The sequence below is a fragment of the Portunus trituberculatus genome, chromosome 12 (genome assembly GCF_017591435.1).
Source record: "Portunus trituberculatus isolate SZX2019 chromosome 12, ASM1759143v1, whole genome shotgun sequence".
In the NCBI taxonomy this organism is placed as follows: domain Eukaryota; kingdom Metazoa; phylum Arthropoda; class Malacostraca; order Decapoda; family Portunidae; genus Portunus; species Portunus trituberculatus.
Window position 1 is genome coordinate 593,282 of NC_059266.1, and position 16,303 is coordinate 609,584.

The 16,303-nt window shown below is 41.6% G+C and overlaps 1 protein-coding gene across 1 annotated transcript in view; it reads left to right on the forward strand.

The window, feature by feature from the left end:
* The window catches only part of LOC123502607 (protein crumbs-like), a 71,645-nt gene extending 57,207 nt beyond the window's left edge, over positions 1-14,438 (forward strand). Inside the window, exons 24-43 of the mRNA XM_045251771.1 lie at positions 410-531; positions 757-895; positions 1,297-1,302; positions 1,559-1,634; positions 3,441-3,619; positions 4,199-4,335; positions 4,835-5,050; positions 5,215-5,408; positions 6,115-6,337; positions 6,688-6,870; positions 7,023-7,101; positions 7,676-7,904; positions 8,122-8,382; positions 8,684-8,750; positions 8,934-9,054; positions 9,576-9,721; positions 10,084-10,380; positions 10,571-10,681; positions 11,025-11,180; positions 11,603-14,438. Coding sequence (XP_045107706.1) covers positions 410-531; positions 757-895; positions 1,297-1,302; positions 1,559-1,634; positions 3,441-3,619; positions 4,199-4,335; positions 4,835-5,050; positions 5,215-5,408; positions 6,115-6,337; positions 6,688-6,870; positions 7,023-7,101; positions 7,676-7,904; positions 8,122-8,382; positions 8,684-8,750; positions 8,934-9,054; positions 9,576-9,721; positions 10,084-10,380; positions 10,571-10,681; positions 11,025-11,180; positions 11,603-11,671 — 3,011 coding nt within the window. The 3' untranslated portion in view covers positions 11,672-14,438. The remainder of the gene's footprint in view (positions 1-409; positions 532-756; positions 896-1,296; positions 1,303-1,558; positions 1,635-3,440; positions 3,620-4,198; positions 4,336-4,834; positions 5,051-5,214; positions 5,409-6,114; positions 6,338-6,687; positions 6,871-7,022; positions 7,102-7,675; positions 7,905-8,121; positions 8,383-8,683; positions 8,751-8,933; positions 9,055-9,575; positions 9,722-10,083; positions 10,381-10,570; positions 10,682-11,024; positions 11,181-11,602) is intronic.
* The last annotated feature ends 1,865 nt before the right edge of the window (positions 14,439-16,303 follow it).

Consider the following 16,303-nt stretch of genomic DNA (forward strand, 5'->3'; position numbering starts at 1 on the left):
TTTTATTACTTTTGGGTTTGTTATGAGATGAGTGCAGAGATCTAGCAGGCATAGATGTCAGAACCAAGCATCAATACTTTTAAGCAATTATGCATTTCTTGGTGAATTCTGTGTCTGTTGTGGGTTAGTTTAGATTTTTTTTTTTTTTTTATTTGTGGTTTTGTTATGAGAGCAGAGATGTGGCAGGCAGTACATCAAGGCAAAAGACAAGTACTTGGGACATGGTACTGAGAGAGAAAACCAAGCATTATTTTATTCCTTTAGTTGTTCAGACCTTCAGAGAGAATAAGGCAACACTCAAAACATTAGAGAAATCAACTACTTATACTTCTTTGTATCCTCTCACACATTCAGTATAAGTGTTGAAATCTTAGCAAACTTTGTAATTGTTCCTGCTTCATCCCTGCAGGAGGAACAACACCCACCCTCAGGATCCTGTCAACTGAGGCTCCATTCTTCACTGGCTGCATGGAGAATGTGGTGGTAGATGGCATAGAGCTGGTACCTGGCAAGGTGTCGTCACAGAGGAAGGTGAGAATAAATGTGACCCTGTAGTGTGTGTATTTGTGTGTCTGTATGTGCATATATGTGTGAGTGTGTGTGTGTGTGTGAATGTTTAGGGTAAAAGAACTCTACTAACCTTTTAGGAAACTGGCAATCAAGTAGGCCTTTTTTGTTATTTTTTTTTTACCCTTGGCCAGCTTCCTCTCTTCCATAAGAAAATATAAAGTAAATAAATGACCACCTTTCCTGCAGATAATGATTGAGGAGGGGTGTCCGAGGGAGGAGCAGTGCATGCCAAACCCTTGCCTCAATGACGGGCAGTGTGTGGACCTCTGGAGCAGTTACAAGTGCAACTGTGAGCGGCCGTACCTTGGAGAGACCTGCCAGATGAGTGAGTGTTTTTAGTTGTGTGTTGGGACTTTGGGGAGTGTGAGGCAGTGGGTCCTTCCTGGCCTGAGTTAGGGGGAAGGGCTGTGAGGATGTATTGACTGGTCACTGATGAATTGTGGGTGGGCTGGCTGGGTGAAGGGCTGTGGCTGTGAGGATATATTGACTGATTACTGATGGATTATGGGAATGATCTTGATTAATTGAAAGGGAAGGGAAATTTTTAATTGTTAAGTTATTGGTGCATTACTTCTACTTGTTTATTTTACTCGGAATTGAAAGAGAAGGTAAATGTTTGATTGTTATCTTGTTGCTGCATCACTTCTGCATGTTTACTCCACTAGGAATTAATTTATCCAGGGATGTGCATGTTGACTTTGCATGACACTGTTTCATGTATTTCAGTTCTCGGTATGTACTGACACTTCATATTTTGTGCATGGTCTATCAGGTATTGATGTATTGTTTGTGATCTGTTCCACTCATGTGCATGGATGTGACAAAAATGCAACACAGCTGGTACAGTTGATGATACTTTTTGTTTGAACACTCTTACTCTAATGGCACTGAGTAGCTGCAGCGTGGCACTTCATTACTTGAGACTCACACAATGCACGGCAGCACGGTAGCTGGTAAAGTGAATCACCTGTTTGATGTCTTATTGCAGCAAGACACTCACTTGTTCTGCTCCTCACTGTATGTTCATTCCCTAGCTGTGTCTCACATGCACTGCTGCACAATTGGTAGAGGACTGAAGCACTCTCCCTCACACACTCACCACAACACACACTGGCAGAGGATTGAAGCGCTCTCCCTCACACACTCACCACAACACACACTGGCAGAGGATTGAAGCACTCTCCCTCACACACTCACCACAACACACACTGGCAGAGGACTGAAGCACTCTCCCTCACACACTCACCACAATATGGCATCTCTCTGTACCTTGAGAATACTTTCATCTTATCCCAAATTCTAAATATAAAAATTCTTAAAATCAGCAAGTGTTCATGTGCTGACATTATATTTAATTTTCTCATTGTAAATTTGTTATGAGAATGCTCCATAAAGTATCTTTGGCTTATGATACTAATGATGTTTCTGATCTATTAACAATTTTTGAAGCAATTTTGATATAAGGAAAATTGTAAGAGTATATTCTGAAACCCTGTAAAACACAAAATCTGGAGCTGGAACTTTGCCTGTACCAAGTTTTCAGATAAGACAATTCTCAACCTATCCTATAACATGAAACACTTACACACTAAACACTGACTCTGAGCACACTCGACACTTGTAGACTAGACTGAGATGCACGCCTGCCTCCCCACTCACGCCTTCCTTCTCCCTTTCCTAGGAGGAGCCACGTGGGAGGCATCACTTTGTGGGTTTTGACTTGTAGTTCAGATGTAGTATTTCTCTTGTACTGTCTTGCACTGTAGGAGAAAAGAGTATTATTGTGAAGCTATGGAGGAAAAGTAGCTCGTTTTTTGATGGGGCAATGTATCTTTAGAATTGAGTACTTTGCTTATATGAGGAGGGCTAATTAAATGTGTATTGCTGCAGTATATTGTGTAAAGGGAAGGAAGAGTTGTGCATGTAGAATATAATGTGCTTAAGAGGTTTCAGAGAGAGAGAGAGAGAGAGAATTTTGGATCTACTGATAGCCCCATGAATGTACTATGTAGTTTATGTTGAGGCAAGTACAGTGGCTATCCTGCTATTTTATATGCTATTCAATATGTGTGTGTGAAGCTCCAGCCAGAAATGATGCCACAGTTTTACAGTATACAACTCTGATACAAAAGACAATGTACAGTTTTCTTTTTTCTTTGATTCTCTGTGTGTAGTGAACTGTTTTGAAATCTGTGACATTATTTATGGTCTTGGTTGTATGAAGTTGTGTATATTGTGTTGAATTATTTTGTTACATGTAATGGTGTTCCTGAAAAAAAAAGTAGAATTTGTAGTTATACAATCAAAAGTCGTCAATAATTGAGGAGTCAGTTTGGTGTTGGAGGCATTGAAGCAAGACAGTGATTTAGACTTTGATGTCAAATTTTAATGTTCCAAATTTGTGAGTTAGAATACAGGTCTTGTTACTCTCAAACCCAACAAGTAATACCAACACCAGTGACACAGATTTGTAAATAAGAATGATAGATAAATATAGACAGGAGCTGACTTCTTGTACCTCCCCTTCCTTGTCTTCTAATACCACTGATGATAATAATGATAGGCAAATAGAGATAGATAGGAATATATAGGTGTGCTAACTTCTTGTACCTCCCTTTGCTTCTGTTCTAATACCACTACTGATAATAGGAATGATAGGCAAGTACAGGTAAGTATATATATAGGGACATGAACTTCTTATAGCTTCTCATATATTTCTGTGTCACTACCCCCTACTGTTTGTGCTGAGAGAAGCTACAACTATGAAAGATGAGATCTGAACAGGAATAGATGAACTTAGGGACACAAATACTGGCACACTAACTTACCATTATGCTTATGTGTTCTAATACCACCGCCACCACCACCAGGCTTCACTCCCGTCACTTTGGGAATGAAGACACCAAGGACAGCCTGGTGACGGTCATGATCCCTGAGGTGGACTACAATACTTACCGCACCCACGCTGACGTCTCCATGTTGGTGAGGACCCGCCAATCCAATGGACTCATCTTCTACCTCGGCACTCACAGCGGCCCTTCCTTCACTGGTGGGTACTGGGGTGGCCTTGTGCAACCTAACTTAACCTAATTTAACCATGTGCAACCTTCAGAAATGCCTTCCTCTCTCACTGTGACCATTTTCAAAGGCTACAGAAACAATTGGCCAAGTTCTAAAGAATATTTGTTCTGTTGCTAATGTAGAAAATTTGTTAACATGTCACTAGAATTACAGAAACATCATTAAAAACCTGTCACTTCAACTAGAGTCCTTTGAAAATAGTGAAGGTGCTGCATAGAAGTGTTTCAGAATGTGGACCCTTGTACAACCATGTTGGAAATATTTTAAACATTTTAATATCCCTTAACATATTAAATATTATAAGTAATATTCATTTATGTGCAGGGATCCCATCTGAACCTGACCTTATTTACTGTGGATGTAAAGTGATTGAGGATGATTGTATAAGCTTGATTTGTACAATTTTGATACTTTTCCCTTACCCCTTTTCCCTTTAGCCTCAATTTTACGTTAACACTCCAAAAAATATTCACCTTTGCCTTGGCTATGTATGTAGGGTGAAACTCCTAAAGAATAAACTGTATAAAGGACACATTGATTTCGGCAGGTGTGAGGGAGACGTACATCCTGGCAGAGCTGGTGGAGGGCATGCTGATGGTCCGAGTGCTGCTGAGTGGGACTGAGGAAGAGGTGTTCTCCATCGTAGATGTGTCACTGGTGGATGGGCAGTCACACCTCCTTCATGTAAGTTGCTGGTTGGTCTAGTCGTGTGAGTGCCCGGAGTGTCTTGTACAGGTGTTGTGTGTGTGTGTGTGTGTGTGTGTCTTATTCTGGATAGATTTTGCTGCATATTGGATTGGTCTGTATTATCTTTAATTTATCTTATTATTGAGAGAGCTTGAGTCTGTTTCTGTATATGTTTTTATGTCATTTGAGCATCCTCCTGTCTTACTTCTTGTGTATCATCTCAATTAGTTAACCTCTCTCTTGATCAATTTGTACCTAGTCTTCCTTCTCCCTTTACTTTATCAAGTTTTATTTATTTTTTTTATTTATTTATTATTTATTTGTGTGTGTGTGTGTGTGTGTGTGTGTGTGTGTGTGTGTGTGTGTGTGTGTGTGTGTGTGTGTTCATAAGAAACAGCTGAGCCTAGAGTAGGTATAGAAATAATACTCTTCAATATAAATAGATATGAATCTTTTGTAGCCACAGGACCCAAAAATAACTAACCATTCTCTGCAGGTGAAGCGAATCAATCAAGAGCTGGAGGTCAGTGTGGATCAGTTGCTGGTGCTGAACACAACCCTGCAGAATAGTGGTGAACTGACTGCTCATGTTCTGTTCCTCGGGGGTGTTCCTGAGGATGCACCAACCAGGTTCAAGCGGCAACTGGGCGTGTCAAATTTCACCACGTCCGTCACCCGACCACACTTCAAGGGCACTCTGCAGGACATCAGGGTGAGGAGGGGTGTGTGTGTGTGTGTGTGTGTGTGTGTGTGTGTGTGTGTGTGTGTGTGTGTGTGTGTGTGTGTGTGTGTGTGTGTGTGTGTGTGTGTGTGTGTGTGTGTGTGTGTGTGTGTGTGTGAGGAGACACCTGATGTAACCTCCTCCTCATTCTCCAGCTGAGCAATGGGTCCGAGACAAGACTGGTGCAGCCGTTCCCCTTGGAGAATGTGACGGCTGTGGTGTTGCCTGGTGATGAGCTTGGCACCGTGGAGACTCACAATGTCTTGGAGGGGACTGTTAGCGATGACACCTGCTCCTTGGAACCTTGCATCAATGGAGGCACCTGCTCTATCACCTGGAATGACTTTGAGTGAGTTTGTTGTTGAGGTTGTTTGTCTCGTGTGTGGTGTTAGAAAATGACGTCTTATTGTAAAGTTGTAGTGTTTGTGTTACTGATTTTTATACCATTTCCTATCATATTTGCTTATGTCTGGTTCTAAAACAGTGTGGTAGATGAATGAAATGGACTCAATAATTAGATTTTTCGTGCTGATTGGTTAGGGAGCCTTAACCCTTCAGGAACATGATGTGTTTTCAGATTTTTTTCTACTTACTATTTGGCGATTTTATACAGCTTCAGATATTTATGTTAGGATTAAAACAGTGAAGACTCCAAGCATTAATCTTCTGACCTCCATAGACCCTAATCTAAATCAAACAGTCCAGTCATACCCAAAACTCATGGTAAAAAAATGCATTACAGTACTGAAGAGGTTAAAAGAGAGAGAAATTTATAAATGTGGATAATAGGTAGAAATAGGAAAGTATATATCATCTAAAGAGTGCCAAAGCTAAGACCTGATGGCTTCTTGCAACTTCTTTTAGTTTTTTTTTTATTATTGTATTTTATGAAGAAATTTGGTGATGCTCTTCCACCTCCCATCTCTCCATCTCTCCCAAACACCATCACGACTACAAGGAACCCCCACAAGCACACCAGCAAGACAAATGTAGGTAATTGAATGCAGCACATCACAGTTTAAGAGCCAAGCATTCACACACCTCAATACCCACAGATGTGCATGTCCCATCGGCTACAAGGGCAAGACCTGTGAGGATCGTGAGTACTGTGCCATATACCAGTGTCCAGATGGCTCCCAGTGTGCCAATCTGGAGGATGGCTATGAGTGTCTGGCTAACCTGACTTTGAGTGGCAACAATTCCTCTGCCTCCTACACTCCAAGGTTCACCAGGCCTCCCTTCCAGTTCACCGACATTCTGCTTGTGTACAGGAGTCAGGTATGTTTTGGTGTTCTTTATAGGAGGGAGATGATTTGTCTGATATTCTGGTGTTCTGGTGTTTGTTGCCATATTTCCTGATTGAGGGATGGCTTGGTGACTGCAGGATAGGGAGGAAAGCTACCCTATTTCCTGGTACGTTATGGGAAGGTGAATGATTGAATGAGTTCTCCTATTGTTGTTTTTTTTTAGTTTGGTATGGAAAGGAATGGAATGTAAAGAGGTAATTAAAGATAATTAACTAATCCTAGTGGGAGAGCAAAATCTTCAAGACCTAACACTAAAGAACTGACTTGCAAAAACAATCAAACCTGACTCACAATATTGACGGGTGTGTGGTGTGTTGGCAGGTGGGCGGTGTGATGCTGCATGCCCATGGGAGTGGTGCCAGTTTGCAGGTGTCCCTTGTTGCTGGTGCTGTGGTGGTGCAGCAGATGAATGGCACCAGCACCACTGCCACCTTTGTCTCCAATGCCACGCTGGATGGAGACTGGCACTCCCTTCTGGTGTCTCTGGATCCCTCTGGCCTGCAGGTGAGAGAGAGAGAGAGAGAGAGAGAGAGAGAGAGTGAGTGAGTGAGTGAGGATATATAAATTACAAAAGCTGGCTTCAATTCACCATGACAAATATTCTAACCTAACTTCCTTTTCTCAGTATTAAACTAATAAATTGATTGTTTGTTCAGGTGACACTGGATGACATAAGTCTGCTGGGCTCGGACATATCAGTCATCGTGGATTTCAAGTCCCTGGTGCTGGATGGAGGTATGTAAACACTTGGGACTTGCAACGATGAACTTCTAAAACAGTTTAAGTGTTATCCCATGAACTCTTTTATCTGAGTCCTTTATAGATATATCTTCTGTGTCCACCTCCATTTTTTTCCTGTTTATTTATCTAGTTGTAATACAAATATATATATATATATATATATATATATATATATATATATATATATATATATATATATATATATATATATATATATATATATATATATATATATATATATATATATATATATATGTATGTATGTATGTATGTATGTATATCTAGTCTTTTCCTTATTGAGATTTCTTACATATGTAGTATTTTCATCACCTGAATCACTTTTGCTAATTAGAAATGCCAGCCTGTAGTAACCATCTTGTGTCCCAGTATAGCATACTGTAATGTCTTGTGTCTTGCCCTTAGTGTTTTCTTTTGTTTATGCTGAAGTAATATATGGAATCTCCCCATCATCTGTAACATAAAATCTTGCTCCATCCCTCCTGATCTGCCCTGTGTCTTTGTGCCCCAGCATTATGCATCACATCCTCACATTTCTTTGTTTACACAGGAGAGGTGATGATTGGAGGCTCCCCTGTCAATTCTGTGACACACAATCTGCTTGACCCGTCTTTCCTGAGCTCCCCTGCTCTGTCACCACCTCCCTGCCTGGCGATAGCACTGGGACACACATGTTCAGAGGGTGCTTGGGACCTTCCAGGCTCCAGGGGGTCCTGCTGCCCTTCTTCTCTCCTCAGGAACTCAGCAACAACAGTGCTGAAAACCAGTTTTTCCAGATGGTGAGGCTTGCAGCTGTTCTTTGTTTCCTGTCAATTAGTTCCTTTCTCCTTTTGTGTAAATGTCTTTTTTATGTTTTATTTTTTATACTTTTGTGTGTGTGTGTGAGAGAGAGAGAGAGAGAGAGAGAGCGAGCATGTGTATATGTGTAGCTGGGTACTTTTCATGGAATAACCTAACTGTTCAGCCTTAAGAGAACAGCACAGCATAGTGTTTGAGTGTGGCATGTTTGCACCCTCAGGAGGAGCAACACTCTGCCATCGGTTGCACTGTCTGCTACAACGAGGAATGCATCAACGGTGGCTACTGTTCCGACCCGGCCCAGGTGTACAGCTGCTCCTGCCCCGAGGGCTTTGAGGGCGACTTGTGCCAGGTCAACATTGATGAGTGTGTGGCCCACCAGTGCCTCAATGGTGCCACCTGTGTGGATGGCATCAACCAGTACACCTGCAGCTGCCAGCCGGGATACACAGGCCAGTGGTGAGTGCCACAAGGATGGTGTGGAGTGCTGCTGCTCGGCACACACTCCAAGGATGGAGATCAGAGTGAAAGGATTGATTGCTACTTAGTGTAGGATTCCTTGTGTTTCATAAATCTGTTCTGGTTACTTAGCTAAATCATGTGGCTGCAAGTGTGTTAGCTTTGTCTGATGGCAACTTGTTACTGAAAACACAAACAGAAAGGAATAACTGGAGCCACACTAACATCTAAGTGGCCAAGCTTCCTTCTGAATGTATGGAGTCACTTCTTGATGAATCAACACACTTCCCTTATGTCACAGGTGTGAAGAGGACATTGACGAATGTGCCTCCAGCCCTTGTCAGAATGGAGGCATCTGTACCAATGAGGTGAGGCTGCATGTCTGCCTTGTTATAATGAATCATAAAAATTATCTTTCCTTTAACTTGCTCACAGATCCAGAGTAACTTTCCCCTTGGTATTTTTTCTTATTTAGGTCGTAACTTGCTTATTGCCAATCAAAGGTTATTAATTAATCTACTTGAGCTCTTCCCTTTTGTTTTCCATCCCAGATTGCCCGATATGTGTGCCAGTGTCCGCCAGATTACATCGGCCAGGACTGCAGTGAACTCAGAGTCAAGAACTGCTCCAGCTCAATGTGCCTCAATGGAGCGACTTGCAACGACGTCATAAGTGAGTCCCACCAGTAGGGTCTTGTTACCTCCAAACCTTCACACAGACACACGTACAGACACACTCACAAGCTATTGTAAAGACACACACATTAGAATAGAAGAGGGAAAGAGGAGATTTGATAGCAGTGTACAGAGTGATGAAAGGACTAGATAAATAAGATAGAGATGACTTAATAATTTGGGACATAAGTGACACAAGAGGATGTGGAATGAAATTAAGAAAGGATACCTGCAGAAGAGATATCAGGAAGTTCAGCTATCCACAAGGATGGGTAGAGGTGCAGAATGGTCCAGAAAAGAGAGTGGTTGAAGCAAGGACAATTCATAAGTTCAAAGAAATATTGGATTTTCATAGATATGGAGACAAGACACCATGAGCCTAGATGTTACAACTAGGTAAACACACACACACACACACACACACACACACACACACACACACACACACACACACACACACACACACACACACACACACACACACACACACACTTACTTGACCCTTTGCTTGCCTTCCAGACCCAGTGACAGGTGTGGCAGACAACTACACCTGTGCCTGTGCCTTTGGTTACTCTGGGGTGAACTGTGAGGAGGTGGTCGACTTCTGTACTCGAGACAGGATTGCCTGTGAACATGGCACCTGCAGCCTCACCTTCCGAGACCAGGTGAGGCAATGACTGACAGATAGAGGACTGTATTCTCTCTCTCTCTCTCTCTCTCTCTCTCTCTCTCTCTCTCTCTCTCTCTCTCTCTCTCTCTCTCTCTCTCTCTCTCTCTCTCTCTCTCTCTCTCTCTCTCTCTTCACTTTGTTACATTATTCCTTTCTTTATTTGCTTATTTTCACGTTGCTTCACTTCTTCCATTCTATCACACACCTCAACACTGTCTGACTCACTTCCTCACTCTCTGTGCACCTGACATATCCCAGTCACTCTTCCAAATTGTTCTTCACCTTTCCCCTTCCTTCATATCATTACACACACCCAATAGTTCTTCCTGCATTGACTGAGTGTGTTCTCATTGGCAGGGATGGGAGTGCACGTGTAATGCAGGCTGGGAAGGAACATTGTGCCAGCATGACATCGACGAGTGCCTCTCTCAGCCTTGCAAGAATGGCGGCACCTGCAACAATGAGCTAAACAATTTTAGCTGCTCCTGCCTTGACGGGTGGGTGGGCACTACCTGTGAGCAGGACGTGGACGAGTGTGGAGATAACCCGTGTCAGAACGGGGGCGAATGTATCAACCTGCTGGGGTCGTATGAGTGTTACTGTCCGGAGGTGTTCTGTGGCCAGCACTGTCTCCTCAACAATCCCTGCACTAATGTGAGTCTCTCCTCTGACATGCATGATCCGCCTCTTAATTGCAGATGTCATTCGTGCCTTTATTCCTGTAAATATTCCTTATTTTGTCATCAGTCACAGTTTTTATCACTTTAATAGAAGCAGGAATGTTTGTAGATGGTTTGTATTGAAATAGATGTGGCATTCTGACAAATTTCTCTCTTCCCCACAGCTGAGTTGTGTCCACGGGCAGTGTGAGGGAGTGTGTGACGAGGAGGGGGACATAATGCCCTACACTCGCTGTGAATGTGAGGTCAACTGGACTGGGGATCAGTGTTCTGTGGTGAGATTTTTAATGATTTCTTTCTCCTTTAAAGGTTGTTCAGAAAATTAAGGAACCTCAGTCGTTTGTAGTTAGTCAGCTTGTTTATTGATTAATGAGCCAGCCAGTCAGTCATTGAAGTGGCTGTAGCGTGAGTTTTTGATCTATGGTATTTTTCATGATTGTAATGATAATCTAATAAGGATTTTGTGCTAGCAATATCAAATAGCACACATGGAAATCTTTAAACATAATCTTGAAACCCTAAAGCAATGAAAAAATATGAACTGAGCCATAATGCTGCCTACTTCAGAATGAGGAATGGAGGTTTGTGACACTCCCTAACACTTAAAACCCAACACAGGAGTATGTACAGTTCCCGACGGACTTGGAGTTGGCCATCATCGTGGGGTGTGTGGTGGGCCTCATGCTCATCATAGCTGTGGTGGGGCTTACTGTGTTCCTCATGATGGCAAAGAAGAAGAGGCAAACCAGGGGTACATATTCACCCAGTAGACAAGTATGTAGTTTTTTTCTTTTTAATGTAAGAAGAGCACAGGCCAAGGAAAACAAAGAGAGAGATTGAAACCCAAAATATCAGTTAAAAGGGTATCCAAACTGGAAGGATAGATGTTTTGAAATATGTGATGTGTGTTTGTTATAAAAGTGCTGTTTGGTATCAAAATTCATTACTTTACTTACTAGATCAGGTAATTAATGTGTTGAGAGGTAAATATTCTTACCTTAACATTAATGTATGTATGTAACTAACTAAACTGATTATCTATTTTAATTTGCTACATACAGCACTTGTATGAAAGCTACTGTGTAACATCTTTGACCTGTAGTTTAATTTGTTGTTTGAAAGCTTTGGTATTAATCAGTGTAGAATATCTCACAAGGAAGGAAAGTAATGCAGTGTGTGTTTGTTTTTGTGTGCAGGAGTTCTACAGTCCCCGAGTAGAGATGGGCAACATGATGAAGCCTCCACCTGAAGAGCGCCTTATCTGAGCTGGTCGTGGGAGAGGAGAGACGTAGTGAAAACATTTAGTCCACTGCTATAGGGACTTGCTCATTAGCTTGTAAGTCCACGTGTGGCATTGTGAGCCACAGCGTGAGTGGGAGAACTTGCCTGTGTGTCACCCGAGTCTTTGAGTCACTGAGTGGCGGTTATCACTGAAACAGAGACTTAAAGTGACGCAAGAAGTGACACAAGTGAGTGAAGGAAAAAAACTCACTTTATACATCTGAGAATATTTCCAAGAACTGTACTTGGCTCAGAGCTTTGCTGCAGATGGGGAGTGTAATTTGCCGGCATTCCTGCACCAAATGGTTCTTTTAAGCATATACGTAGTAGTTATTTTCACCTCAGGCAAAAGCTAATGTGGGAAAATCAAACTAAGGTGACATGCAAATACTGCCTTCTGTTCTGTCCTCCACTGGTGAACAAGGGAATTGAGAGGAGAAATAAGGCCAGAGTCTTCCATTGTGGTATTTTAGTGTCCATCTCGACAAAGCATTTCCCAAACCGTCCTGAGCTGGGCTGGTTGGAGGAGGCAGAGAAGGAAGCAGAGAAGCCCAACACCTCACATGATGTTAGTGAGATAAAAAGCTGTTGTTGCTGCTTGACCAGTCTTCAAAACCAGATTGCCAAGTTTGTATTTTTGCATGATTCCCAAAGTGTGAAGGCACTGATCTCTATCTATGCTGTGTTGTGCTTTGAACCCTTTTGTTGCCCTGTACTAACATTGCTTGGTAGTGACTTCCACTACGTGCTTCTGCAGGTGGCCCCCTTGAAATGTCCTTGGCTCTACTTAATTCTGGTGCCAAGTTCAGTACATTTGTGTGTTTTTATATTGTTATGCCTAAATTGATGGCATTACTTAAACTCCTTAAGTATTATAGCATAAAGTTAATGGTGCACAATGACGTGTGGTCGTAATGACGGAAAACTAACACCAATTTTTAATGAGCAATGTGTCAGGTTTGTGATCTCAGATGAAAAAGCTTTGTCAGCACAGTCAGCATAGAGGAGGAATGAATAGGAGAGATAGATGCTAGATATATTGAGTAGTTACTGGAGAAATGGAGATATAAAGGAGGAGGGTAATGGATCTCAAGTTCCACCTCTAACATGTCCATGAAATTAGCTATGCAAGAAAGTAATCCAGACCTGAGGTGTTGTGTGAGGTGGAGATGTGAGGAGAGGAGTGGAGGAACACTTGGAGGTGGCAAGTGTATCAGGGAAGCAAGAGGGTTTCTAATTATATAAACAGAATATATCTTTGTTCAGTTATGTCCTCTGTGTAATATTCTGAACTTAGTGGATGAAAGGTGTGTGAGAGTGTGTAGCAATATTGTAAATATCCTAAGTTAGCCAAATGTGAATAGGACATTATTTGTATGAATGAGTGCATAATTGTTAATGATAGTTTTTTCTTGTTTGTGAAAATGTGTTCACAGTTATTTAATCTTTTATATGTATATTTATGAACATTGTGACTTGTTGTCACACAAGGCAGATCAGAAACATGTGATTACCTGGTAGCTGTGCTGTGTGTTGCCACAAGTCTGTCACAAGCTATGGAATGTACCAACACTGTGTGTACTGCAGTAGCAGGCGGGATGAAGGGCAAGGGAAGAAAATCTTGTATAACAGATGGATAATGAGTACAGTGAAAAATCTTTGGACAGAAAGGAAAATTATGACTATATAGTGCATTTTCTACCAAGAAGAGAAAGCGTGAGAATGTTCACAGCTCACGAGACCACCTTAGAAATGCTGCTGAAAATACCATCCATAACATTTGTGTAACCACCAATTGCACAAGGATAAGTGAATATTTCATTTCGAGAAGAATTACATCATGAAAGATATGAATCAAGATGAGAATGTAATGCATAATAGCTTGCCAGATTGGGACCAAGGAACTGAGGTGATAAGTTAGAACTTAGTGGCATGAGGAGGAGGCAGTGTGCTTGTGCCCGCCAAGCTCAGGACCCTCAAGGTAGACATTCCAGGAATCCGTCTGTCTCTGTCAGTCCATCCATGTATGTACTTAATAGCTTGTTGTTGTTGATGTACATGAATGAATCTTAGCTATGGAATGAGGTGAAGATGCATTCATACACACATACATACACATGGCCTACACAAACATTCCTGTATACTGTGATGGGAAAAAAACACATATATACACTTATCTCACCTTAAAACAGTATAGAGTATTTATTTTACGTTATGATTACAGGTGAATGTTGCTTTCTTAATGATTTTATATTCCTTGAAAGTTGAGACAGACAGGAGAAGTGAGGTAGTGGTCTGTCTCATACCAGATCATTCCAGCCGTGTTCTATTGTGTATAGTTAAATTGTTAAATGTCATGAAATGTTTGTATGTCTTTTGTGACATTAACACACACACACACACACACACACACACACACACACACACACACACACACACACACACACACACACACACACACACAATGCCATTTCTGCCTTTTTCCCTCAAATAACAAAGACCTTTTTAATACCAAGTAACTCCCTCTGTGATATATAATTCCTTCCTCCCAAGTACTACTTATTACACATTACAGTGCCTTTTTGTACTTAACAGTCACCTCGGTTTGAAATTATGGAAAAAAGGACGTGTAAGATTTTTGTATCCGGAATAATGGGCCGACATTTTTAAGATGCGACATTGTATGTGTATATTTTTGACCATGGAAAAGTGAAGCCTATTCGTAGCTTGAAATAAAGAATGAAAATTGGTTCTACTGTTTCCTTATAAAACAAAATGTTATTCCTGCTTGTCAAAGGAGACGGGGACAGACACGCGCCGATTGACCGCACGCATTTGAGTACCTATGGGAAGATTGACACCAAGCCTTAAATTATCTACTTATAAACGATTAAAAAAATAATGAATAAAAGACTATCCTGGCAATGGCCTTTTGATATGGAAGAGCTAGGTGAGTACCCATTACAAGATTGGCTTCCGCCATGTTCATGGGTCGCTGCATCACTTGTTCTTCCACGACTACAAGACGAAGCAAACCTGAAAATGAAGAGAATACGATGAACACACACTTGTCATAAAGTTGTAAGAGAGTAGAAAAAATGGGAAGGTGCTATTAGAAAAGGAAACGTGAAATATTACATCAATGGGAAGGTTCAGAAGACATGTAAAATTATCACTACTTGACTGGCAATCGTGACTTTACTGCGGAAGGCGTTTTGTGTTCTATGATCATTATGATGTGTTGACTTAGACTTAATTCAAATTTATAAGAATCAGCAATATTGGCAATGAACACCAGCCTGACTGATGAAAGCTATAAGTAAGCATGAATGTCTCTCGAGTATGACAGAATGAATGCGTGTAGAATTCTGATAGAGTCTGGAGGTCGGCGGAAGTGAGTGAATGGTTAGAAATGGATTCACGTGCGTGTCCCATCACTCGCCCTGCTGCGAAAATGGAGGGATTGGAATGGAGTTGGGATGGTGGATCTGGCGGCGTATATGCATGCGTGAGGAGGGATGGAGTCGAGGCGTGATCAAGGTTTGAAGCTTCCTTACCTCAGCAGTGACCCAGGAACTTACAAGACCTCTGTTGAATCCTTGCTTAGTAAGTTAGTAATGACTGTTGAGGCAGGGAGGAGGGTGGTTCTGGGAGTTCTATAATACGCAGCTATATAAGCAATCGTCTTGATTTATATATTCATTTCAATCAAAGAGCCAGCGGAGTGCACACTCAAGTTCTTATTGCGAGTCGAACAAAATTTAGTAGCCTGTATGAAATTCCTTTTGTAATCAAAGAAGAAAAAAGTTCCGTTCAGTCACAAATAGCTGTACTGACTCGTGAACTTTGTTTATGTTGATCAGGGAAACTTTAGAACTCCTTAATTAATGCTGATCATGGAACATATATATTTTTAAGGTGTAGACATTGACTGGACACACACACACACACACACACACCGAAGATCGGTCTATGAGCTCTGAGCTCGCTCCTTAATGGAGAAGACTGGCTGAGTGACCTGCAGACGACCGTGGTGAATTACACACACACACACACACACACACACTTTTATACAGTAGGAAGCTCAAGTCCAAAACGTCAGGGTCAAAGATGAGAGGAGGAAGCAAATACCGTGTGATGGCATTATCCTCAATTCGGAACTGGCTTGTGGTATGTCTTGGTGCTGTTGTCTGAGGGGAGGAAGACAAGACAAAGGTGAACTAGTTAATTAATAGGTGAGGGCCGCGAGTCAGGTGAACAGGGCGTCATCACGGTCGCCGCGCGTGGATGGCATGACGCAATATATTATTTGACCTTCAAAACCCGAAGTATTGACTGCTTGACAACTGATTTACTCATAGATATATATTCATATGTATTTGGATCTGTCGTCACTATGTTTCCATCATGCAGAAGTTGTTTGGCATATACCGTACAGTATTACAGTTTTTTTTTTTTTTCCGTAAGTAGAATTATGTCACTGCGTTGCATTTTCTTGAGACATTATTGCTGCTCTTAATTCCCAGCAGATGACGATGGCGATAAAAGACATAAAAAGTATATTCTTAACATATGGAATGCCTGAAATATATCCGATGATTGATGAAACAAACAGA